Source organism: Vicugna pacos, chromosome 15 (assembly GCF_048564905.1).
Source record: "Vicugna pacos chromosome 15, VicPac4, whole genome shotgun sequence".
In the NCBI taxonomy this organism is placed as follows: domain Eukaryota; kingdom Metazoa; phylum Chordata; class Mammalia; order Artiodactyla; family Camelidae; genus Vicugna; species Vicugna pacos.
This window is the reverse complement of record NC_133001.1, coordinates 35,240,707-35,267,102: the sequence shown is the minus strand read 5'-3', so window position 1 is coordinate 35,267,102 and position 26,396 is coordinate 35,240,707. Positions and strand designations below refer to the sequence as shown.

The following is a 26,396-nucleotide window of genomic DNA, read 5'->3' as shown; positions in this document are numbered from 1 at the left end:
CCCACCTGTTGTTGGATGAGATCGGAAACAGCAGCAGCTAAGGAAGGATTGATGGTAAGTACGGATGAGAGGGAAAGGAGAGAAGAAGAAAATGTCTATCAAGAACAAAAAGGGAAAAAGCATTATTAAGTTATGGAATTAACCAGTATTGCAGTTTCCTCTTTCACATTTTCATTATTTCTCCTTTCTTCTGATGTTCTTTCCTAAACCCTAGTTCTCTTCTATGCTTTTCACAGAAATGGGGAAAGCAGAACAGAATTTCAGTGTAATTGTTTTATTTCTTTGACTCAAAGATGAATATATTCTTCTTCCAGTTCAACTGATAATTCCCTTAGCTTAGTAACACTCAAGTAATTCAGGGCTTATTCTCCTACCTTCTCATCTGTGATATAACTTTCCTGAAAGTAAAAATCATATAGTAACCATTAATACTGATGAAAGAAGTAAGCAACTATAGTACAGAGACTAAGTAAACTGAACATAGCATTTGGTACAAAAAGTAAGGCTCACTAAAAAAAAAAAAAGGCAACAAAATAAAAGAAGCTATTTACTTACCTGAAAGAACAACTTCTATTAGGTCTCCTTCATGTATTTCATCTGCTGAGGTAATCAGCTGCAAAATATTTTCTGAGTTCATGTCATGGCGAAAGAGAAGGATTTTGTCATACATGCCAAAGAATCCACACTCTGGAAACTGCAGGAAAATAGTCCTATATCAGTATACCCACAGCTTTTCATTTTTAGTAAGTAAATGTCTCAATCTTATCAAATAATTTTAAATGTAGTTTTTAGCCTAACACTGTTTACTTGCTAACAATTCTACTAATACCAAAAAGATCAACCATATACTCAAACATCCTGATCAGTTTTCAGGTTCAAAAACATAAAAGTAAGCAAGATAAATAATTATTATCTTAGCACGTCTCTTAGAAGTATAGAATTTCTTTATTCAGTTATTGATGGAGAATACAATCTTGAACTTACTAATGATATTCTTACAAAGCCTGAGAGATGGGAAGTCTTTCCTGTCCTCTAGAACTAAAGCTTCCCATATGGTTATAGCTACCAGCCACATGCAGTTATTTAAACTTAAGTTAATTAAAATTAAATAAAATTAAAAGTTTAGTTCCTCAGTCATTCTAGCCACATTGCATGTGCTCAATTGCCCTTTCCTACTGGCTACCATTTTAGACTGTGCAGATATAGAAAACTTCCATCATCACAGTAAATTCTATTGAATACTGCTGGTAGAAGATCAGTAATTCCCAAATTACAGTCACAAGAGTATCAACTGTAACATTTCTGCCAAATGCACCTATAGTCTCTAGCATTTATCTAGTATTTCCTTTAATCTACTCATTGTAATTATAAATACATAATTCTTTATGGCATCTTTCTTTTTAAAAAACCTTTGGTGAGAGTAGGAGACTTGCAGATCTGCTCACATATGCCCTTTGTGTATACTATGTCAAGGCTTCTATAATTTGTGACGACAATGTGGAGACACTTTGGGGATTAGTATGCCAAAGACTAAAATATAAAGGTGAGTTCTATAAGTTTTTATAGTTAATAAAGTTATTTAAGAGAAAATTTGAAGTACTTGGTTTACAAAATACATGTTTAATTTTTAAAACAATAAGAAAGATCATTTTCTGAACTACCAGTGTCTTAGAAAATGCTGCTCTAGATATTTCAGATTTCTTTATTTGATCTCAAAATTGCATATTCTCATTGATTTATTTGACTCCTCATAGCGTATCCTTTAATGAACTGTGTCACTGGCCTACACTGAATGGCCTGATATGTACCCATCACACTGAACTGTAACCGCATTTATTGCAGCGATGTTGCTGAGGATGGTCCACCTACTTCACATGGTAGCCCTTACTTTGTACGGACCCACAAAAGAAATTTCTCCGATTGGTTTTACAATATGAACGATTTGATCATGTAACTTGTTTACTTTGGCCACTGAAACAGGCCAAGCCAAATTTGTAGCCTACTTCTAGCATCAGTCTAGGATCTTATGGCACGTGTTTTAGGTGTAGATACCAACTGAGTTTCATCTTATTTTCTGACCTTAATTTTCCCATTAAAAATTATAGTATATATGTCTAAAAAGGTCTCGATTTGGGGGAAAAAGTTAAATTTTTAAAAATTCAAAGTAATGACAATTAGAAATTTGAGTTTATTTGTATTTTTTAAACCTGAGTACGTAATGGAAAAGTGCAGAAATATTTAGTTTTACAAAACTAATTCTTTCAATTATTTGAGTTACCAATAATATTTATAAAACTTTATAATATACTTTAAACATATATCCAACAGCATAAGAATTTCCCATTGAAGAGTAAAAATATGGAATCAAAAAATTATTTTCAATAACTTTTAATTTAAAATTTAATTTATTTAGTTGTTATTAAATTAGAAAACATCCCCATAACTTGGTTGCAATGATTTTTAAGGATTAATAAAGAACCCCACATCTCATCCGTATAAAATCTCTAACAAAATATTCATATGAATAAAACTCATCTTAAAAATTCATATTTTTGCACGTCTTCTAAGTGTTAGGCAGTGGCCCTACAGTTTGTAAAGGTAAGACACTCAGTCCCTGCCTTCCAGGGGCTTACAATCTAGTAGAAAGATGGAAATAAAAACAAATATATAACATGATAAGGAAATGTCAAGAATGAAAAATAAAATTCTAGAAGAGGGAATAAAAAACTTTAATCGAGAAGGGAGACTACCACTTTAACAGTGATATTTAAGCAGAATCATAAAAGAGAGAAGTAAGGTTTCCATGGGCAGAAAGTGAAAGTAGAAGTGTAAGAGTCATCACTGAGAAAATACAAGGTAGGTGAGAGAAAGTAAGTGGACCCCTACAACTGAAGAAGGAGGTAGTGGGGGCAGAGGGACAATGGGTAGAAAGAGGGCAAAAATGCACACAGGAGCCCAGCAAGAGCCAAACAAAGACTTGGACTCAAGAGAGCTGGGTTCAAGCTTTGCAACCTATTAACTATAGCATCTTAGATAAACTGCTTAACCTCTCTACGCTCAGTTTCTCTATAAATTGAGAATAACAGGAGTACTAGCTGTATATAGTTCTTGTCAAAATTAAATTACTTGATGGCTATAAAACATTCAGTACTCTGTGTGATCAATAAACACGAGTGGTTCATATTATTCTATATCCAAGGGGGAGAGACAAAGGCTCCCAGAGCAAGGCAGTAACATGATCAAACTGTGTTTTATAAAGATAGAGCTGACAGCAATGTACAGCAGGGACTGGAACAGGAAGAAACCAGAGCAAGCTCCTAAAGAAGACAGAAGCTAACAGTCAGGAAAGAGGTATCAGGGTCTGGATTTTAGAGTAAGATGGAAAGCAAGGCAACAAGGGATACTTCCTTCTAGAAACTTACTTTTGGTAAATTATATGCATCATTAATGCTATTTTGACCAAACTAGAAGTCTCTATAACTAAAAAATTAAATAAACACATCAATGAGAGAAGAAAAATACTAAAAGAAAAAACTTATGGCTTAGAAGAAGTAGATATAAAACAATCTTCTTGTTAAACATGACCTAATGAATTCTATTAGCATTATTAAGAGACTAAAGAGCAAACAAAAAGAATTATACAAAGTATTAAGGATATTTATTTAAGATAAGCATTTGTGTACCAAGCTGGAAAGCCTTCAGTGATAAGGAATAAAGTAACTTTCTAGACTAGCAAATGTTTACAGACTATATTCAACTATATGGTTGAGAAATTACAGAATTCCAAGAGGGCAGAAATGTAATAACTAGCCTATGAAAAAGAGATTTCTGCTATTCATGATTATGATCTATAGGTGTGTTTGGTAGAATATTTAGACATTATCTGACAATGAGTCAGAGTCCCCACAAACTGAAGTAACAGAAAATGTGGCCTGAAAAAAAGCCAGAGAGATTATTAAACATTGCCACTGGACATCAAGAAACAATGTGGCCAAGCTTTAAAAATATTATGAGGCATCAGTATATTAAGATAAACATCTAAAAAGAAATAAGGAAACAAACCATGAGCACACACCTTAAAAAATCTAAACAACTGTAGAGAGGAAAAACACACAAAAAAACAAAAAACAAAACTCTGTTAATGATTTGAATATACAGGAATTGACTGTTCATTATCTTTTTTAATTCAGAAATTGTTTTTTAAGCAGGAGTGAATTCCTAAGACAATGTCTCAGCTCTGCTCACACACTGGAATCATCTGTGAAGCTTAAAACCACATCTGGTATTTTCACCATATCTTTGCCACAGACATCTTTGCAGCAAGTATTTTTGCCACATAACTAATTGGCCATAAGGCAAATATGCCATGGAAAATAAAGTAACTGGCTGACAGGTTGGTTTCAACTGGCTGAAATGCATTAGCATCTCTTCCAGTTAGCAACATTACTGATGTCTTTATCGAGCTGATGGATGAGAATGATTTGCCCCAAGAGCAGGTTTATTTTGAAATACACTTCTTAAGAGGGTGTCAAAGGTGCAGAGTTGATTCCCCATTTCTCACTGAACTTTGGAATATCCATTAATAGACGTGATACAAGTAACAGTGCAGAAGGCTTTCACAACACAATACAAAGCACAGTAACAAACAAGCATCCTAGAATCTGGAAACTAACACCTCTCTCAAGGAAGGAAGAAATTATAGCTAAAAAGTATGATGCTGAACAAGAAGATGAATCAATAAGCAAAAATGTGTGTAATACAGCTGAACAATGCAGGAGCTAGGAGTGCCAACCCCTGCACAGTCAAAAATTCGCATATAACTTGACAGTCCACCTCTGTGCCTGCAGTTCCACATCCACAGACTCAACCAACTGCGATCACATAGTAACTATATAGTACATGTGAATGAAAGATCCAGAAGACAAGTGCTGAGGCACAACTCACGAAATAAAAGCAGTTACTTGTGCGGAAATGTCATGAATTTACACAAATCGGAAATGCATTAAATATTTATATTTCATAATAGTCTTTTTAATTTTGTTACTCATTTTTCAGGTTTCATTTTGTCCCTATTAACGTCTTTCATTTTTTTGTTATTTTATCTTTTCCAGCAAAACTGCCTTACTGCCAACTAGTCACATGGTCAAAATAAATGTAGTAAAAATGCCTGTGGCAAAGACGTCTGCCACTTATGCAAAGTACCTAGAATGCTTAAACAAAAGATGCTAAGGCCCTCTTCCCAGGTTTATAGTTAAGCTCAGGGGAGTAGGACACAGACACCTGAATTTTAAATTTACTTTTATATTGTTCAGTACATTTATTATACACTCTTTAAAAAACTAGACTTTATTCTTAATAGTCTGAGTTACAGAGAAAACTGAGATAACAGTAGAGTTCCCATATATTCCATACCCAGGTTCCCCTATTATTAACATCTCACATTATGGTACATTTGTTACACTTAATGAACAAATATTGATACATTATAATTAACTAAAGTCCACATTTTATTCAGATTTCCTTAATCTGTTTCGAGGAGTACTGTCCATTTTGTCAGCTGCCCCACTACCAGAATTCATGTCTGATTTTTTTCTCATTAGTTATGGGTTTAGCGGAAGAAGACCACAGAGGTAAAATGCCATCCTTATCACATCATATCAAGTGTTCCTACTACGAACATGATTTACCACCACTGATGTAGACCTTGATCATCTGGGTGAGATAGCCAAGTTTCTTCACTACAAATGATACCATTACTCTTTGGAAGTAAATCACTATGTGCAACGCACACTTAAGGAATGACAAGTTATGTATGTTCCCTCTCCTTGAAAGCAGAGTATCTATATAAATTGCTTGAAATTTTTCTGCATGGGGTTTTTTCCTATTTTCTCTTATTTATTTATTCATATATAAAATATATTTATCAGTATGGACTCATGGACATTTATACTCTGAGATATAATACACCCTCTTTTAGAATATAATTTTATTTTCAAACAGACAATTTACTGACATAGTTCAAAATTTTAAAAGTACAAGGGCAGAATGCAAAATCTATGCCTTGGTTGCCCAGTTATCCCTGCCACAGTCAACAATGTTATCAATTCTCTCAGTATCCTTCTGAAAGTGTTTTATACATAAATAGTAGACATGGATGTATCTTTTCCTCATTTTATACAAATGGTGGCACACTATTATAAGGTGTTCTGCATCTTTTTTTTTTCCACTTAGCAGTACATTTTAGAGATCATTTCATAACAGTATATAAAGAACGTTCTTATTCTTTTTTTTTTTTTTTTACAGCTGCAGTTTTATTTTACCATTTCCCTCCTGATGGGATATTGGTTGAGGAGTAAAACTAAAGCTAAACTGCATTTCAGATCCTGATTCATTTCACTTACTAGGTATACAACATTGGCTAAGTTGCTTAACCTCATTTTCCCCATCTGTACAATAGTACCCACTTCACAAGACTGTTATAAAAATTAAGTGAATATATGTAAAGAGCTTAGAACTCCTGGTAAGTTTTAAGTGCCATATGAATCATAGCTACTGTTTCAAATCTTTTATTACAAACAATACCCAATGTATAATCTTATACACCCATATCTTTTTCTACTTTTTGAGTGTATGAGAATAATTTCCTAGAAGTAGATTTGCTAGGTCAAAGGACATGAATATTTGACATTTTTAGACACTGTCAAAACGTTCTTTACAGAGACTATACCAATTTATATTTCCAAAAGTAACCACATCTTCTTTTAGTGTTGTACTAGTCAGCTCAGGCTATGTAACAAAATACCACAGCTGAGTGGCTTAAAAACAGAAATTTATTTTCTCACATTGCTGGAGGCTAGAGTGGAAGATCAGGGTACCAGCATGGTCAAATTCTAGTGAGAACCCTCTCCTGGCTTGCAGACAGCAGCCTTCTCACTGTGTCCTCAGATGCACTTGGGGATAAGCGAGCAATCTCTTTCTCTTTTCTTCTAAAGTCACCAATCCTACTGGATTAGGACCCCACCCTTATGATCTCACTTAACTTCAATAACCCCCTAAACGTTCTATCTCCAAATACATTCACACTGGAGTTGGGGCTGCAACCTCTGAATTGGGGAGGAGGGGGAGCACAATTCAGTCTGCAGCAAGTATATTATCAAACTTGATGATTTTAGGTTAAAAATGTGATTCAGTATAGTTCTAATTATAAGAAGTGAAGTTGAACATTTTTCATATGCTTAAGAGACATCTATACTTTAATAAATTAGCTATTTATATTTGCCTGTTTAATGGACTGATGACCTTTAAACTCCAAATCCAACAGTTCTTCAGAATGATTCTCACTATGTGGGAAATCCTTAATAAGTCTTAAACAACTTATCAAAAAACACAAACAAAACCCTATATATGTAACAGAATATATGTTGGGGTTCTCAAAATGATACATGCCAGTAAAAATCCCTAGGCAGAAGAAGGGAGCTTTTCTAAGATAATGGCTTATCTTCCTAAGCCAGACTCCAGCAGAATAAAGAACAAAGGAAAAGAACTTTTTCCCCTCTTTCAGGTGAATAACTTTTAAGAAGAAGAAATATTCTAGCAAACTAATGAAGAAAATCAATTCTGTATTATATTGTGAATTTCAATTTTCCATGGGCTCCTTTCTACTAATCATCCCAGTACATAATTCTTACCTAATAAAATGGTATAATAGCTTCTAAACATTCTATTCTCATGGGAAAAAGAAAAAATAGCTACTTGTGATAGGGAACAAGATTAGTAGAAGAGCTACAGAGGTGGTAACACGCTTAATAACTGTCAGTAATTTTCATTGGTTGTTTCTTCCTCTAGAACAGTGGTTCTCAATTGGGGTGATTTTGCCTCCCAGAAGATATATGGCAATGTCTTGAGATGCTTTCAGTTGTTACAACTTGTGGTACTGGCATCCAGCGGTTACAGGCCAGGGATGCTGTTAAACATCCTACGGTGCACAGGACACTCCACAGAACAAAGAATTCTCTGGCCCAAAATGTCGGCAGTGCTCAAGTTGAGAAATCCTGCTCTAGGAAATGAAGGAGACAGGAACATAGAGGGACTAGAAAATGTGGAAGGAAGTTGACAACCTTCTGAAAACTAGACATGCCCGTATTTCCTTCCCTAGCCTACCTCAGCCTTGATTAAAAGAAGAGGAAATGAAAGAAACAGCAAAAGAGCGAGCAGGGTAGAAGCAAAGAGGCCTTTGGTTTGGCCTCTTTCCAAATTTCCCCAGGCTTTTCTGGATTTGCTTTCTATAAACTGTGCCAATGAGTTCTCTTGACTGTGCAAAATGAAGTCTGTTCCCAGTCCATATGGGAAAGCAACAGAATTTCATCGTAATGTTATCAAGTTCTCACCCCTTATGCACTCACTTTGCCCACTTTAGACTTGTCTTTTTTTAGATTAAAGGTGGCTTCAAGAATAAAAAACAGATCATCTTATCTTTCTATAACCATTTTGTGGAAGTTATTTTTATGGTATTAACGTACACCTGTCATAAATTAAAGGTTCTAATACTTGCAAATAAAATTTCTCCGAATAACACTGTATTTTGAGAGCTATTTAATGTGAACAGCTTTAAAGTCCATGTCATTAAAATTCTGTCAATAAAATGTTAGATAAGGTAGAAAGTTTTCAAGTTTTTAATTCTACTTGGTCAAATACAATTTTTACATAGTAACAAAACAACTTCAGAATTTAAAATTATCTGAACAAGTAATCTAACACTATACACTTTTAAAAAAGGTATATACGTTTTATTCTAAGTACAATGGGACACAATATTGTAAACTGACTATACTTCAATTAAAAAAAAGAAAAAAAGAAGTGCAATGGGAAACCATTAGAGTTTAAATGTATACTTAATTTATTTAAAAAATTTAATCACAGTATAATGAGTAAAGTACACTAATGTTAATTAGAAGGCAGATAACTATACACCTTATCTCCCCCACGTAAGCACTACCCAGGTCAAGATATAGAACATTTTTAGCACCACAGGTTTTTTATATTCACTTAATTTAAAAAATTGAATACTAGTCATTTTAAAATTTGAAGCCATGCAAATCTTCACCAAAAGTCTTTCTAATAATAAACCAGATAACAGTAAATAAGATCCACGAGGGCAAGGGCGTTCTCTTTTGTCAATGTTCCCTACTGGATGCCCAGCACCTAGGACTTAGTATTCAACAGGAACTTACTAAAAAAAGTTGTTGACTAGGGAGCAAAGATAACTAATTTAACGTAATAGATTTCCCAGAAATAAACATAATTATTACCTTAACATCACTTTTTAGTAAAGTATCTAACTCAAGAGAATTTCAAAGACTGTTTCTATAAACAGATTAGAAGGTACTGAAGTCTAGATGAATCAATGAGAAAATTATTCAATATAATAATTTCATCTGAATTTCATCACTGATCTCTAATAGGATTTTCTGAATATGGCATATCAGAGAAGCTGCTTCATTTAACACCATTTCTCTTTGACACAAACAGAGCAATCTTTTCCCGTTTTCTTTGTTTTTAATTAGCTCTGAATATCTTTAACTTAAACTTTCTAGAAATTTCTATTCTAGCCAAGGTCTTAACCTGAATACCATGCACTTTAAAAACAAACAAACAAAAAACCAACAACAAAAAACCTTCCAGTTTAGTTTGAGCCTCCAGATTAGTTAATGGCTGCCTGACACTGTTCTGCCAAGAAAAAAAAAATGTAGGGCTAGGCTAAAGACTAGGATGTCACCTAGCCACTGCAACACAGCTGTAGTGGAAAGAATGGGTTGGAAAGAAAAAACCCAACATAGAATGACAACTGGTTTCTAGAACACAAAAGATACAGCTGGGGTTTTCCCTCTACTTTGGCAGGACCTAAAAATTATACCCATTAACTGTCTGCAGAGACAATGTTTTCAAGTCAAAGAATCGACCAAAATCACTCCTAAATTAGGATACATAAACAAAGAGCCTTCAGGTCTAGTGTCATGTAAATGGTCAAAACTAAAAACAAATGCTTTAAATTAGTTAAAAGCAGACAGTCAGCTTAGTTAGAATCATTTCAATGTCAGTAAACACCATTATAGCTTAAAATGAATTGCTGTCTGCCAATTTTTTTTCCCTCCAATTACATCTACTATGTCCATTCAACAAACTAACACAATAGCAGTAGCATTAGAGTGGTATTTCTAAGTCTCTTGGCAGTATGAGAGAAAGAAGATGGGAAACTAACATTCATTGAGGGTAGTAGTTACTATGTATCTGGCATTATGCAAAGCAGTGGACACAGGCTATCTCATTTAATTTCCTCAAAATTCCTAAAACAAGTAATCCCAGTCCTCTAACAAAATGAACTCTTGATCTCTATTTTTCACAGTTTGTCATGTGCTTAATACTAAAATCAAAGAGCAAGAGTAAAGCAATGTCAGTGTGTTGGAAGAATGCTATACATGCTTTGGTATTTATTAAACTTTTAAGAACACTACAGGATCAATGACCTTTACAGATTTAAAGAAATTTTTAAAACCATGAATAGTACTATTTTGAGGGTACTAATTATGTGCCAGACGATGTATTAAGGGCTTTACATTTAATTACTATAATTTTTAAATGGAGGTGGGTTTAAAAAAAATGGTGGTAGGTATTATGACACTAGCTTTACAGATCAGGATCAGAAGTTCAGTGACTTAGAAAAGGGTCTATTAATCTCACACACACACACCCTCCTCAAGAAAGTTAAAGAATCAAAATCACCTGGGTCTCTTGATTTGAAAACACTGCTACATCTTTCTCGGATTATTATTTTTTTAATATCTACCAATAGCAAAAAATAAGAGTATGGATTTAAATGCTAATGTAATTTTGACATTAGGAATCCATGCACGAACAAATCTCTGTTTAGTTGGGCAAGGCCTGCTCTCTCAGTTTGGATGTGGCTCATTTGTCATCTGATTCTCTGGTAGTAGCCTCCCAGCAGAGATATGATCAGCCAATTTCTGCTTGGCTCAATCCCAGTTCTACCTACTGCTCGGATCTGCCTGCCTTCTTGTTCTCCTGATTGCCAGTCCCGCTAGTTCTTTGGGTTTCATCAGTATAAAAAGCACTCCCGTTAGCCTATAAACTCCTAGAATGAAGAGATCCTACTTCTTGTTAAGTTTGCTCTATAAACCAGTATGAAGATACAGAAATCTAATATACACAGGTAAAAATCTACTTCCATTGTTTAACTACATCCATACCCATAATGGAGTCTGTGCACTATTCTTAAAACAAACACATCCAAGCTGAACTAGGAATCTTATTTTAAAGCTCTAAAGCTACAATTCACATCTAGAAGATACTCACATCCACTAATTTCCTAAGATCCTACAATACTACTAACAGAAGTTTTCGGTTTCTCCAAACTTTAGAAATTCTATTTCTATATAGTTTAACTTAGAGATATACAACCTTAGCCTGCTGGAATTTTGGACCAGATAGTTCTTTGTTGGGGGGAGGGGGACTCTCCTGTACATTATAGCAGCGTCCTGGCCCCTCTGTCCACTAGATGCTAGTAGCACTTCCCTCTCATCCCAGTGACAACCAAAAAATAAAACAAACAAAAAACCACATCTCCAGACATTGCTAAATATCCCCTGGCGGGGAGGGGCAGGGGTCAACTCAGTTGAGAACCACTGGCTTAATCTTATACATTAGAATTAGATACTAGGGCTGTAGTATTTGTCAGTAAAATAGAACTAATCTACATTCTTACAAGGGATAAGGATAAAGTTCACTGATATCCTCAGAGAGCGAATGAATAACTTTTGAGAATTTCAGAGTATTCCAGAAGAACCTGGCCTTTCGCACAATCCCAGGAAGACAGAACTCTAGGAACTAGATATCTGACAATCTAAACTAGTGGGAGCAGGCTCGGCACAAATAAGACACTGATAAATGAAACAGGATGGAAAGGATACTGGTGCTTATGTGCTCATTCCTTTCTCTCTGCAGCTCTAACAACTATAAATCATTTCATCAAGGGACATAATTACCACCACAGATTATTTACAGTATCATGTTTTTAGCAGCAAAAGCAGGTAGAATGTGTCCTTAGATGTTTACTGAGTATAAGGCATTTTGGGGGATAGAAAGAGGAATAAGACAGCAACAATCTCAATGTAACAAATGTTGGAAGCATTTCAAATCTTTAAAAAAAAAAAAGGAAGCTAACTTTTTGGCTTAAGTTAAAGACAACAACAACAACAAAAGAAACTCCACCCACTCCACCCTCAGGATGTGTCATGAAATTGGACTGAATTCAAAGAGTGACCACTTTTGGTCACATCCAAGTTTTAAGCAAAGCTCAACTATAAATGATTTGTTGGTTACAGAGATAAATTCTTGGGGACAAAAAAAAAACTCAGTGTATGTTTTTTATTATCTGTGTTAGTTAGAATTTGACCCTGTTTTTAACTTTTATAAGCCTGGAATCATTGACTGTTCTCTATGTCTATGAGGTTTTATCATGCCCCCACCCATGCTGGAAATATCAATTTCATTTCTCCCCTATTGAACACATAAAACCTACTCTGTATTTATTACTACTGTTTTGAACATTCTCCCACATGCTTGTTTACTAATTTAGTATTTTTGTGAAATATATTTTTATTGTTTTTCTTATCAATAAGAGTCTTTACAGAATTAAAGATGCTAAAATTATACAATACTTGTAAACATTTCCCAATCTTATTCCTGTTTATTATTTTTATATATGTAAATGTTACAGTTTGGAATATTCAAATTTGCAAACTGCTCTCTTCCCTTCTGTTTTCTTTTATTGTTCTGAACGTGAGATACCCACTCTCCCTAAGTCTGATAAATATTCAATTTTACTTTATCCTAATTTTCCTTTAATCTGAATTCTCATTTTTAATCCTTTGAAATTTATCTTGGTGTCAGGTATTAAGTGGAAGTCTATGTTAATGACCCTTCAACTCTCAACAAATTTTCTAAACTCAGATTTAAAATCATTCTCTTTTATTTCTCATGCCTCCGTTGGCATATACTGAAATACCACGAATCTATTATTATTTTAGCAGTATTTGGTTTCAGTTATTATAGTTTTTCCCTTCCCTTTCTCTCTTACTTTCCAGATTTTTAACTTACTGTTTTACTTTCTCTCCCCAATAAACTTCAGACAAACATTGTCAGGGTAAAAAGATTCCCAATAAAGTTCTGAATGGAAAACTAATTTAATTTGGGAAATAAGATCATACATTATCAGTCTTCCTTTTTCAGGAAGATGATAACATATTTATTTCACAAAGTCTTTTTCTTAAATATTCCACAAAAAAATTTTAAATTTAATTCATATTTGGATTCATTCATTTCTTAAAGATAATTATCAATAAATACCTTAAATCTATTTTTTCCTAATGGAAATATAATAGAAAAGAACAAATCTGACTCCATATTAGATCTGTTCCTTTGGCTTTAACCCTGTACCCTGTTTTGTAGGTTTAGTCTTTGCTAGCTCTGCACTTTTTGTAAAAGGATATTAACACTTATGCACTTATATAAAGATAACAAGTTGCAGAATAGAAAATAACGTGTTTTGTTGGAGGTTTGGACCTGACCCAGGTGGACAGCTGCAAGAACAAAGAATTCCTACACCAAGAAGTTTGCAACAACAACAGCCCTTCCCCTCCCCTTTTTTAAGGAGCCCTGTACTCTGACTTGAGGAAGGTAGGTTCTCCAAGACGTTAGTCGGCCATCCTCTCAGTCTGTTGGCTTTCGGAATAAAGTTGTTATTCTTTGCCGCAACACCTTGTCTCCCGATTTATTGGCTCAGTAACATAAATATTTAAGTAGTCAGTTTTCATGTCCCTTTTGTGATATCAAAAGATCAGTTTCAATGAACTCCCCTCTCCCTGTACTTTTATAATTACTTTATAGGCTCTTTCTGGCAGATTAGTCCCTGGGAATGTTCATACAATCCAGGAATATCTCAATTGTATTATATTAGAATATAATATAACAGCCCAAGTGTATAGAAATACAGAACAGCATGTTTACTCACTTACTGCTTAAGAATAGTAATTAACTAACTAGTTAAATCAGTTGAACTCAAAATTACATGATTCTGAAGTCACATCTGTAACTGACCTAAAGAACCACAGAACTACCTTATCCCCTGAGAAATATAATATACAATATTCTAAGACAGAAGTCACAAGTTTTCAGGGTCTAAAAGAGTGCAATGAAATTAACACATATAGCCCAATATTAAATAAACCACAGAACTGATACATCATTAACCTTCAACTTTCTGCATCAATAAAAAGCATTAGAAGAACTAATAGAAAACTGTGAATAATTTACCCATATAGATCAAGGAAGGCATCAGCTGTCTTCCACACAGTAGAAAATAGATTATGACATGGATGTATATTCTATAAAGCACAAAACCGAAAGTTAACATAAACTTAACTGGCAGTAGCTTCAGTTATTTCTGGATCACTACTAATTTCCAATAAACTCTCAACAGGGAAGATTCCAAAGTACAGTGTGGCTAATGTTTTGTTTGTTCAGTTTAGAAGCCACTATGATGAGACTAACAAGTAATATTATTGATAAGCTAACATTTTCTGTGTGATAGATGCTGGGCTAAGCATTTTATAAATATATCATTTAATATACATACATATGTACACACTTACCCACAACAAAACCATGAAATGAGTATTATTTTGAACCTCATTTTCCAGATAAGAAACCAAGGTTACAGAACTAGTATATGGGGGAGATAAAAACAAATTTGACTGACTCTAAAATTCATATTTTTAACTACCATAGTATACTGATTCACATGGATTCTTTATTTATTCAGTCAAGAAATACTTATTGAGCACCTACTATGGACATGGTTCCTGACGTCATAGAGCTTAGTTTCACAGCGATACTCTCAAGTAGAGGGCCAATTGCAATCAGTATGATGAAAGTTAAAATACAGGCTATACAGGATACCAGCACCTAACCCAGACAGATGTCAGGAAAAGACTTCCTGGAGGCTTAAGCAGAGGATGTGTCAGGGGAAGGGTTTTCCAGGGTAAGGAACAGCAGGCACAAAGACCCAAGTAATGAGACAGAATATGGGATTCTGGGAGCTTAGGAAGGAATCTGGACCAGAGACTACCTTTGGGAATTATCAGCATTTTTTTCTAAGTATTCTTGCAATAATACCTTATGTAAGTAATCACATATTTCTGTCACCTGCTCATTGCGAGCAACCAAAAACGTCTCTCTAGTTAAATGCCAAGGACAGAACAGAAATCACCATGAATTTCTTGAACGATCTGGTCTAACTCGTATAAAATTTAGAGCACCACTAGGAAGTAGAAGCATAAAGCTTTATTCATTTGACCATGAACAAAAAGAAGAGTCCATATATGCATAAATAGAGTGACTTTCACTGACTACCGAGAATGTTAAAGGCATCTTGCTTTATTCACGCTACAAGCTATCAAAGTGGTGGTGGGGCACTGTACTAGCAACTCAGGTTATTTCCCCAGGTGAAGAAATAAAATCTCTAGCATTTTTTAATATAAAAATTTCAACTATCATATTAACCTATATAATCAGATGAAGATCTTACTGAATTTTTAATTACAAAATGTTTTAAAAATATAGTATTGTATTTTCAGTATGTGGAAAACTGATGGCAAACTCACACAACAAAATATGCAACTTAAATATCTGAAAAAATAGCTTCAAATTATTACTTATCTAGTCATTTATGGTTGTTGATTTCCATTGGAGTAGAGAGATTCTTGACTCTGGCTGCTCTTCAGAACCACAGATAGAGCTCTTACACAAACTCTCCACCCCCAGAAAGCATAACTTCACTAGTCTAGGAAAGGGTCTGTTAAGCGCCCTGGTTATTCTCAGGTGCAGCTACTGCTGAAACCACTGTTAACAAAGTCAGTGACATTTAAGTTGCAAATAAGCTTGCAACCACATACATTGACTTTGTAAACATTTAAGAATCTTGATCCTTTACAACATATGACCTGGTAATAAGTTTTTTTGAAAACTTAGCCATTTTAGCATAAATATGACAAACTGAAAATTCTGATCCTAAATTTTTAAAAAGCTGGTCGTTAGGAAATGCCTAGGGGTAATCAGAAAATATTCCTGTGTACTGTTTAAAAGCAGACTGGATAAGATTTTGTAGGAAAAAGACACAAACATTAAAGTTTGCATTTGTCAAAGTATATGTAGTGCTTGTTCATTTGATTGTAACCAACCGATAACCAAACTTATCAAAAATTACTGAATCATGGAAAACTTTGACAAGGAGCTTTGTTCACACTCCAATCCTTTTTAAATAGTAGGTTGGGATTGAAAATGGTTTTTAAAAAATGCAATAGCTCAGATGTGGTCATGGCACAACCTGGAGGCAATTCAAATAAAACTTTTCTATTGGACTACATATTTCAAGTGAAAGTCTGGATTACATAGAAAGATGAGGAGGAAAGCAAGTAACACGTTTAGGAGAATTTTTAAAGGGTGGTAAAAATGACACACAGGAAAAGACTAAAAAAACCTTCAATGAATATAAAAAGTCTCAAAGGTTGAGGAAACAAGTCTCAAGACAAAGCAACAAAACAGAAGGAAAACCACAATAAGGCACATGATATTCAAACTGCTGAAAACCAAGAGAAAAATCTAAATGAAGACAGAGAAACTGCATACAATTCAGATTTAACACAAAACAATGAAGAGTACTGAAAATGCTAATTATGTGGATAAATATAAAAGACCATTTTTCTTAGTTTTAATTTTTAAAAAACACAATTTACTGTTAAAAGCAAGAAGAATAACGTGTTGTGGGATCTGTAACAATGGTCGATCCTCATTATCTGCAGATTCTGTTGTCTATTAATATGCCTACTTGATAAAATTTATTTGTAACCAAAAAATCAATACTTTTGTGTTTTTGCAGTCACTTGCAGACACGCAGAGAAGGTGAAAAATTTTAGTCACTCTGTGCATGTTCCCAGCTTAAGATGAACAAGGTGATGCTCTGCCTTCTTGTTTCAGTTCTCATAGTGTAAAATGCAAGTCCTTTTCACGGTCTATTTAGTGCCACGTGTTCTGAATGTTCTGAATTCTGGGGCTTTTTCATGGTGATTTCTCTGTTTAAAATGGCCCCCAAGCATACTGCTGATATGATGTATAGTGTTCCTAAGTGTAAGAAGGCAACGATGTGCCTTATGGAGAATATATATGTGCTAGATAAGCTTCATTCAGGGATGAATTACAGTGCTTCTGGCCATGAGATCAATATTAATGAATCAACAGTATATATTAAATAAGGTTTCTTTAAGCAGAAACAGACTTTTAAAAAAAAGGTTATGCATTTACTGGTTGATGAAAATGTGACCCAATGCTCACAGGAACCTAATCCTGTATTTCTTCTAGGAGCAACGGTTCAGTATTCACTAATTTGGTGTTTGAAGTCACTTTATAGAACACAAATAGAGAGTCATCTGTATGCAGAAATAAACTATGACAAAAATAGCACAAATGACAATAGGAAGAAAATAGAAACATGTTATTCTGAAGTATCCACGATACAGAGTGGTATGATATTGTTTATAGACAGTAGTCTATGATAAGATTAAGACACATATCACATAAACTAGAGCAAGGATTGGCAAATATTTTGTGTAAAAAGCCAGAACAATAGTTTAGGTTTCTCGGCCCATACAGTCTCTGTCACAGCTACTTAACTCTGCCGTTGTGTATGAAAGCAGCCACAGGCAAGATACACATGAACTAGCAAGTTGTGTTCCAATAAAACTCTATTCACAAAAGTAGATGATGGGTCAGATTTGGCCTACAATGTAGTTTGCTGACCCTTGCACTACAGCAATTGCTAGAACAAAATTTTAAAAGCATATAATAAACCAACAGTGGAGATAAAATGGAATTATACAACATACTCAATTCAAAAGAAGGCAGAAAAAGAAATTAACTCAACACTGTAAACTAACTATACTTCAATTAAAAAAAAATTATAACCCCAATTTCAAAGACAGTACAAAAAGAGAATGTAGAATAGTTCATTAACAATTTTTAGATTGATGTTAAAATGGTAGAATTTTGGATATACATTGAGTTAAATAAAATATGTTAGTAAAATTAAAAACAAACAAACAAAAGGCAGAAAAAAAGGGAGAAAATGATTCAAAACCTGAAAGGACAAACACAAAACAATATATTTAAATACATCTACATTAAAACCTGTGTTAAATATAAATGGTCTAAACACTTAAAAAGCAGAAGTTCACAGATTAAATTTAAAAAGCATGATCCAACTACACGCACTCTACAAAAAACCCAGTTTACATATGAAGACACAGGAGAGGTTATAAGCAAAAAAATACAAAAAGATACCACAATGCAAACACTAACTAAAAAATCAAAAAAGCAAGAATGGTTATATTAATACCAAAGCTGACTTCAGAACAAGATATACTGCCAGAGATAAAGAAAAATTATATTGAAAAAGAGATCAATATATCAAAGTCTATAAAAATCCCAAATGTGCCTGCAAATACTAGAATTCCAAAAACATGAAGCAAAATTGATTAAAACTGAAAGGAGAAAACAGACAAATCTAAAATTATAGATGGGAGATTTTGATACTCCATTTTTAGTAGATGACAGAACAAGTAAAAAGAGATCCATAAAGATATAGAAAACACTATCAACCAATTTGACCTAATTGATATTTACAGAAATCTCCACTATACAAAAGCATAATAGACATTTTTAAAGATTGCAAATGTAACATACAGAATATATTGAAGGACAGAGTCCTATACTATAAAACAAATCTCAATAAATTATACAGATTGACAATATACAAAGTATATTCTTGAGCCAAATTAAAGATAGAAATCAATATAACAGAAAAATGCCTGAAAAACTTACAAATTCTTCCAAATTAAATAACCCATTAATCAAAGAAGAAATCACAAGAGAAATCAGGAAATAATCTGAACAGAATGAAAATGATAACACAACCTATCAAGTCTATGGTATGCAGCTAAAGCAGTGCTTAGAGGGAAATTTATAGACTTAACAGCACTTATATCAGGGAAAAAAGACTCAACTCAATAATCTAAGCTTCAACCTTAAGAAACTGGAAAAACAAAGCAAGTTAAATCCAAATGAGGTAGAAAAGGAGGGGAGGGTGGCATGTGGAGACAACAGAGAAAATAAAACCAGGAACTAGTTCATTGAAAATAAAGTTGATAAAAACTCTAGTCAGAAAGAACGAGGGAGTAGGGAGGGGAAGAAAGGCAGAAATTGTTAATATCAGGAATGAAAGTGACACCATCACTAGAGATCCTACAGATTATAAAGGATAATAAGAGAACATAATGCACAATTTTTGCCAATGGATTTGATAACTTAGACAAAATTAAAAAGTTCCTTTAAAGACACAAATTGCCAAAGTTTACTCACAAAGAAATAGACAACCTGAATAGTTCTATGTCCACTAAAGAATAGGAACTGAGTTGAAAACTTCCTCATAAAGAAAATGCCAGCCCAGATGGCTTCATTGGTGAATTCTATCAAACATTTCAGGAAGTAATATCAATTTTACACAAATTTATTCAGAAAACAGAAGGGGAGAAATAATTCCAAACTTGATACCAGAACCACACAAAGGTAACAGAAAACAAACAAACAAACAAACAAACAAAACTACAGGCTAATAGTCCTCATGATCTTAGACAGAAAAAAATCTTAAAATATAGGTAAACTGAATCAACCAAAGTATAAAAAGGATAATACATGATGACCAAGAGTTTATTCCACAAATGCAAGATTGGTTTAACATTACAAAGTGTAAGTGTACAAAATTCATCACGTAAACGAAAACAGACTAAGCAGAAAAAAATAGATGCAAAAAAAGTATTCAATGAAATTCACAATCATTCAAGATAAAACGTCTCAGCCAACTAGGATCAGACAAGAACTTCCTCAACCTGATGAAGAACATCTAAAAAACTTACATCATACTTAATGGTGGAAGACTGAATGCTTTCCTTTGAAGATCGGGAACAAGGCACAAATGTCCACTCTTACCACTTCTATTCAGTACTGTACCAGAGGTTCTAGCCTCCAGTAAAAAACAGAAAAAGAAACAAAATATGGGAAGGTAAGACAATAAAATCATCTTTACTTACAGAAGACAAGATCATCTGTGTAGAGAATCCTAAAGAAACTTTAGAAGTTACTAGAACTAGGAAGTGAATTTTAGCAAGGTTGCAGGACATAGTGTCATGGCACAAAAATCAACAGTATTTATACACTAAAATGAAAAATCAGAAATTAGAAATTTAAAAAACACCATTTACAGTTGCATCAAAAACATGAAACACTTACAGATAACAAATGATGTACAAAATCCCAGTAGGCTTCTTTGCAGAAATCTCCAACCTGATTTTAGTATTTATGCAAATGCAAAGAACACAGATTGGGCCAAACAATTTTGAAAAAAAGAACAAAGTTGGAGAACTTACGCATCTGACTTCTTATCTTTATAAAACTAAAGAATTCAAGATAATGTGGGATTAGTTTAAGGATGTAATAGATCAGTAAAGCAAAACAGTGTTCAGAAATAGACCAAGATATATGTGGTCAACTGATTTACAACAAAAGTACTAAAGTAATTCAATAAAGGAAGAATAATCTTCAACAAATGATCCTCGAAAATTTGATTTCCTACGTAAATAAATAAAGTTGGACCCTAATCTCACCGTATACAAAAATTATTCTGAAATGGATTGTTGAATTGTGCCCCCCACAAAGATGTTAAAGTCCTAACCTGCAGTACCTAAGAATGTGACTTTTGGAAATACGGTCTTTACAGATGATCAAGTTAGGATGTCATTAAGGTAGGCTTTAACGCAAAATGACTGTGTTCTTATAAAAAGGGGAAATTTGTACATAGAGTCAGACACTTATAAAAGGAAAACAGTGAAGACACAAGGAGAACACCATATACAAGCCAAGGAATACATGAGGCCACCAGAAGCTGGGAGAGAAGCATGGAACAGATTCTTGCTCACAGTCCTCAGAAGGAACCAACCCTACTGATATCTGATTACAGATGTCTAGCCTCAAGAACTTCCAGAAAATAAATTTGTTATTTAAATCACGTAGCTGTGGTACTTTCATACAGCAGTCCCATGGAATTAATACATAGATCACAGACATAAAAGTAAGAACTAAAACTATGAAAACTTCCAGAAGAAAACATGGGACAAAACCTTATCTTCAGTTAAGTAAATACTTTTTAGATATGAAACAAAAGCACTATCCATATAGGATAAAATTAATTATACTTCATCAAAATTAGGGACTTTGGCTCTGTAAATAACACTTTTAAGAGAACAAAGAGTAAGAATGTAATATAATTAAAAGTACATAAGCTAACTTTTATCAAACAAAAAAACTTAAAGCCAAAAACTGTAGTTAAGAGACAAAGAATGTCATTATACAATGACAAAGGGGTCAATCTAACAAGAGGGTATACATTTGTAAATATTTATTCACCCAAAACAGGGACACCTTAATATATAAAGCAAATACTTTAAAATCTGAAGGGAAAAATAGACAGCAATACAACAATAATAGGGGACTTTAACACCCAACTTTCAGCAAAGGATAGCTCATCCAGACAGAAAATCAGTAGGGAACACTGGATTTAAGCTACAAATTAGATTAGACACTTAACAGATATTTACAGAACATTCCACACAAAAGCAGCAGAATGCACATTCCTCTTAAGCACACATAAAACATTCTCTGGACAGATCATATGTTAGGCCATAAAACAAGTCTTAATAAATTTAGGAAGACTGAAATCACATCAAACTTTTCTGACCACAATGGTGTGAAACTACAAATCAATTACCAGGAAAAAAAAATGGAAAATTCACAAATATGTGGAGATTAAACAACATGAAACTGAACAACCAACGGGTCAAAGGGAAATCAAAAGAGAAACAAAAAAAAAATAACCTTGAGACAAAGGAAAATGGAGACATAAAATACCAGAACTTAAGGGGCACAGCAGAAGTAGTTCTAAGAGGGAAGTTCATGGCAATAAACATCTACATTAAGAAAAAAGACCTCAAATAAACGACCTAACTTTATACCCCAAGGAACTAGAAAAAGTAGTAGTAGAAGGAAGGAAATAATAAAAATCATAGTGGAAATAAATGAAATAGAAACTAAAAAGACAACACAAAGACCAATGAAACTAAGATCTAGTTTTTTTGAAAAGATAAACAAAATAGACAAATCTTTACACAGACTTCCAAAAAAAGAGAGAAGACTCAAATAAATATATCACAAAGAGAAGACATTACAAATGATACCACATAAAAGCAAACGATCATAAGAGACTACTATGAACAATTACACACCAACAAATTGGACACACAGAAGAAATAGATAAATTCCTAGAAACATACAACCTACCAATACTGAATTGTGAGTAGAAAATCTGAATAATCTAATCAAAATCCTCTCAACAAACAAATGCTCAGAACCACATGGCTTCACATTCTACCAAATATTTTAAAAAGAATACCAATCCTTCTCAAATTCTTCCAATAGAAGAGGAGGGAACACTTCCAAACTCACTTGAGATCAGCATTACCCTGATAATAAAGCCAGACAAGGACACTACAAGAAAAGAAAATTACTGCCTAATATTCCTGATGAACATGAATACAAACATCCTTAACAAAATATTAGCAAACTGAATTCAACAACACAGTAAAAGGATCATACACATAATCAAGTGGAATTTATTCCAGGGATGCAAGGATGTTTCAACATACAAGTATCAATAAATGATATACCACATTAACCATATGAAGATAAAAACCATGATAATCATGATGTAGAAAAAGTATTTGACCAAATTCAACATCTATTCATGATAAAAAATTCTCAACAAAGGGAGTAGAAAGAATGTACCTCAACATAAAAAAGACCATATATTACAAGCTCACAGCTAACATCATACTCAGTGGTGAAAAGCTAAAATCATTTCCTCTAAGATCAGTAACAAGACAAGATGTCCACTCTCACCATCTTTATTCAACATAGTACTGGAAGTCCTAGTCAGAGCAGTTAGGCAAGAAAAAGAAATAAAAGGCACACAGATCAGAATGGAAGAAGCAAAACTGTCTATTTGCAGATGATGTGATATTGTACATAGAAAACCCTAAAGACTCCACCAAAAGAACTGTTAGAATTAATTTTAAAATTATAAGTTGCAAGACACAAAAATCTATGTACAAAAATCAGCTGCATTTCTATACAGTAATAACTATTGCAAAGAGAAATTAAGAAACAATCTCACATGCAATTGCATCAAAAATAAAATACTTGCAAATAAATTTAACCAAAGAGGTGAAAGATCTACACACTGAAAACTACAAAACACTGATGAAAGAAATTGTAGAAGACACAAACGCATGGAAAGATATTCCATGTTCATGGATTGGAAGAATTAACATTGTTAAAACGTCCATACTATCCAAAATGATCTACAAATAATGCAATTCCTACCAAAATTCCAATGGCATTTTTCACAAAAATAGGAAAAATAATGTTAAAATCTGCATGAAACCACAAAAGACCCCCAAAGAGCCAAAGCAATCTTAAGAACAAAGCTGGAGGCATCACATCTCTGATTTCAAACTATACTTCAAAGTTGTAGCAATGAAAGTAATATGTCCACAAAAATGGACACATAAAAATTAATGAAATAGAGCCCAGAAATAAACCCATGCATTTATGGTCAATTAATTTACAACAAAGAAGCCAAAAGTATACAGTGGGAAAGGACAGCCTCTTTAATAAACAGGGTTGGGAAAACTGGATAGCCACATGCAGAAGAATGAAACTGAACCCCCGTCTTACATTATACACAAATATCAGCTGAAAATGAACTACAGACTTGAACATGAGACCTGAAACCATAAAACTCCTAGAAGAAAACATAGAGTCATAAGCTCCTTGACATCAATCTTGGCAATGGTTTTTCAGATTTGACACCAAAAGCAAGGGCAACAAAAGCAAAAATAAACCAGTGTGACTAAATTAAACTAAAAGCTTCTCTACAGCAAAGAAAACCATTAAAAAATGAAAAAGAAATCTATGGAAATGGAGAAGATATTTGCAAATCTTATATCTGACAAAAGGTTAAAATTCAAAATATAGAAAGAACTCATAAAACTCAGTAGCAAAAAAACAGAACAACAACAAAAACTCATCTATCAGTTCAATTAAAAACTAGGCAGAAGAACTTAGGCATTCTTCCAAAAAAGACATACAAATAGCTAACAGAAACATGAAGAGGTGCTCAACACCAATAACCATCAGGGAAATGCAAATCAAAACCACAACGAGGTTATCACCTCACACCTGTTACAATGGCTACTGTCAAAAGGATAACAAGGGTTAACAAGGATGTGGAGAAACGGGAACCCTCGTGCATTGTTGGAGGGAACGTAAATTGGTGCATGCACTATAGAACAGTATGGAGGTTCCCCCAAAAATTAAAAATAGAATTATCAAGCAATCCAGCAATTCCACTTCTGGGTATACAGTCAAAGGATATGAAATCATTATCTTAAATGAATTCTGCACCCTTGTGTCAGTGCTTCACTATTTACCATTGCCAAGACATGGAAACAACCTATGTGTCCACTGACAGAAGAATGGATAAAGAAAATGTGGGGTATGTGTGTATATACACACAAAATGAAATATTATTCAGTCATAAAATGAAGAAAACCATACCATTTGCAACAACATGGATGGACCTTGAGGGCACTACGCTAAGTGAGAGAAGTCAAGCAGAGAGAGACAAATATTCAAATGATTTCACTTACATGCAGAATCTAGAAAAACCAGAATTGGTGATTACTAGAGACGGAGGGTACACGGTACAGAAATGGGTGAAGGTGGTCAAAGGATACCAATTTCCAGTTATAAGACAAGTAAGTTCTGGCAATGTAATATACAGCATTAAATTTATAGTTAACAATACTTTATATCTGAAAGTTAAGAGAATAGATCTTAAAAGTTCTCATTACAAGAAAAAAAATTAACTATGTGAGATGCACCAAAAACAGTTGTGAGGATTAAGCACTAAGTGTGTGTTAGGTTCCTGACACAGAATAAGCACTCAATGTTTGTCAATTATAATTTTCCTCCTTCCCTCTCCCATATCCTTGCTCATCCTGATATTTTTCCCTTGGAATGTATTCCTTACCTCTCATATTACTGAAATCTTGCTCATTCTTTAAGTATCAAAAGAAATGCTGCTTTTCATATGAAGCCTTCCACATTCTTTTTCAACCTGAGAAGAGCACTTTTTATTTCAACTTCACTTTTTACTTCTCATGTTTTAGTCTGGTGACAGTTTCCCTTACCAGACTATAAGCTTTTTGAGAGAAGGGACAACATCTGGTTAATTCATTTCCTAAAATTTAGCCAGTGCTCTATCTTTAAAAGGTCAATAAATGTATTTACTAATAACAGACATAAGAAAAGCAAGTATGCCCATGAGAGTCCTGGAAGTTAACCTGGAGCTGTGCATGTATAGGTAATTAAGTAATAGGTAATGATTACAAGCAAGAACCAAAGACAAGAGTGAAGGTAAAAAGAAAAAAACTTCTGACATGGTTTTTCCATCTCCCAGATGACTTAGGGATCCATGAAACTCTCTATTAAACTCCAGAATCTGAGCTAGTTCCCTTAAGATTTCTTTCCAGTTAGGACCTGAGCAGGCAATCCCTTGAAACTCCTAAATTTAGATTAAATGATTCAGAATTTCACAGCTAGAAATACACACCAGAAATCATCCCAACTCAATCATCTGATAAACCTTGAAATGTAATCCAGAAAAGTCAAGTCACATATACAAGGTTATACAGTTAATAAACAACAGAGCTGACCTAGTTACAAGCTCAATACTCTTTTTTACTACACTTAAACAACAGTTAGGATTCTAGCACATGTAAAAGTGTGTAGTAAGTTTATGCCACAGATATTATTATATATTTTTGCCAAATATATCCCCATACCACTATAGTACTGATTCAAATTCAGTTCCCTATGATATTCATTTTATGCTGGTTACCTCCATAATCAACATGCTTTATATTTGTATAAAGTTTATCCTGAATTATCTTTTCTGGAGCCATACCTTGTTTATTTTCTTTACCTCATATGAATTTTTCATGGATTATGACTTTTAATCTAGTTTCCCAAGAACATGA

At 33.7% G+C, this 26,396-nt stretch overlaps 1 protein-coding gene across 2 annotated transcripts in view; it reads right to left on the bottom strand.

Moving 5' to 3' along the window:
* Positions 1 to 26,396, bottom strand: part of PRKD3 (protein kinase D3) — a 69,235-nt gene that overhangs the window by 33,257 nt on the left and 9,582 nt on the right. For both annotated transcript variants that reach the window (XM_072937914.1, XM_072937913.1), the window contains one exon: positions 556 to 694. In XM_072937914.1, coding sequence (XP_072794015.1) covers positions 556 to 670 — 115 coding nt within the window. In that variant the 5' untranslated portion in view covers positions 671 to 694. The remainder of the gene's footprint in view (positions 1 to 555; positions 695 to 26,396) is intronic.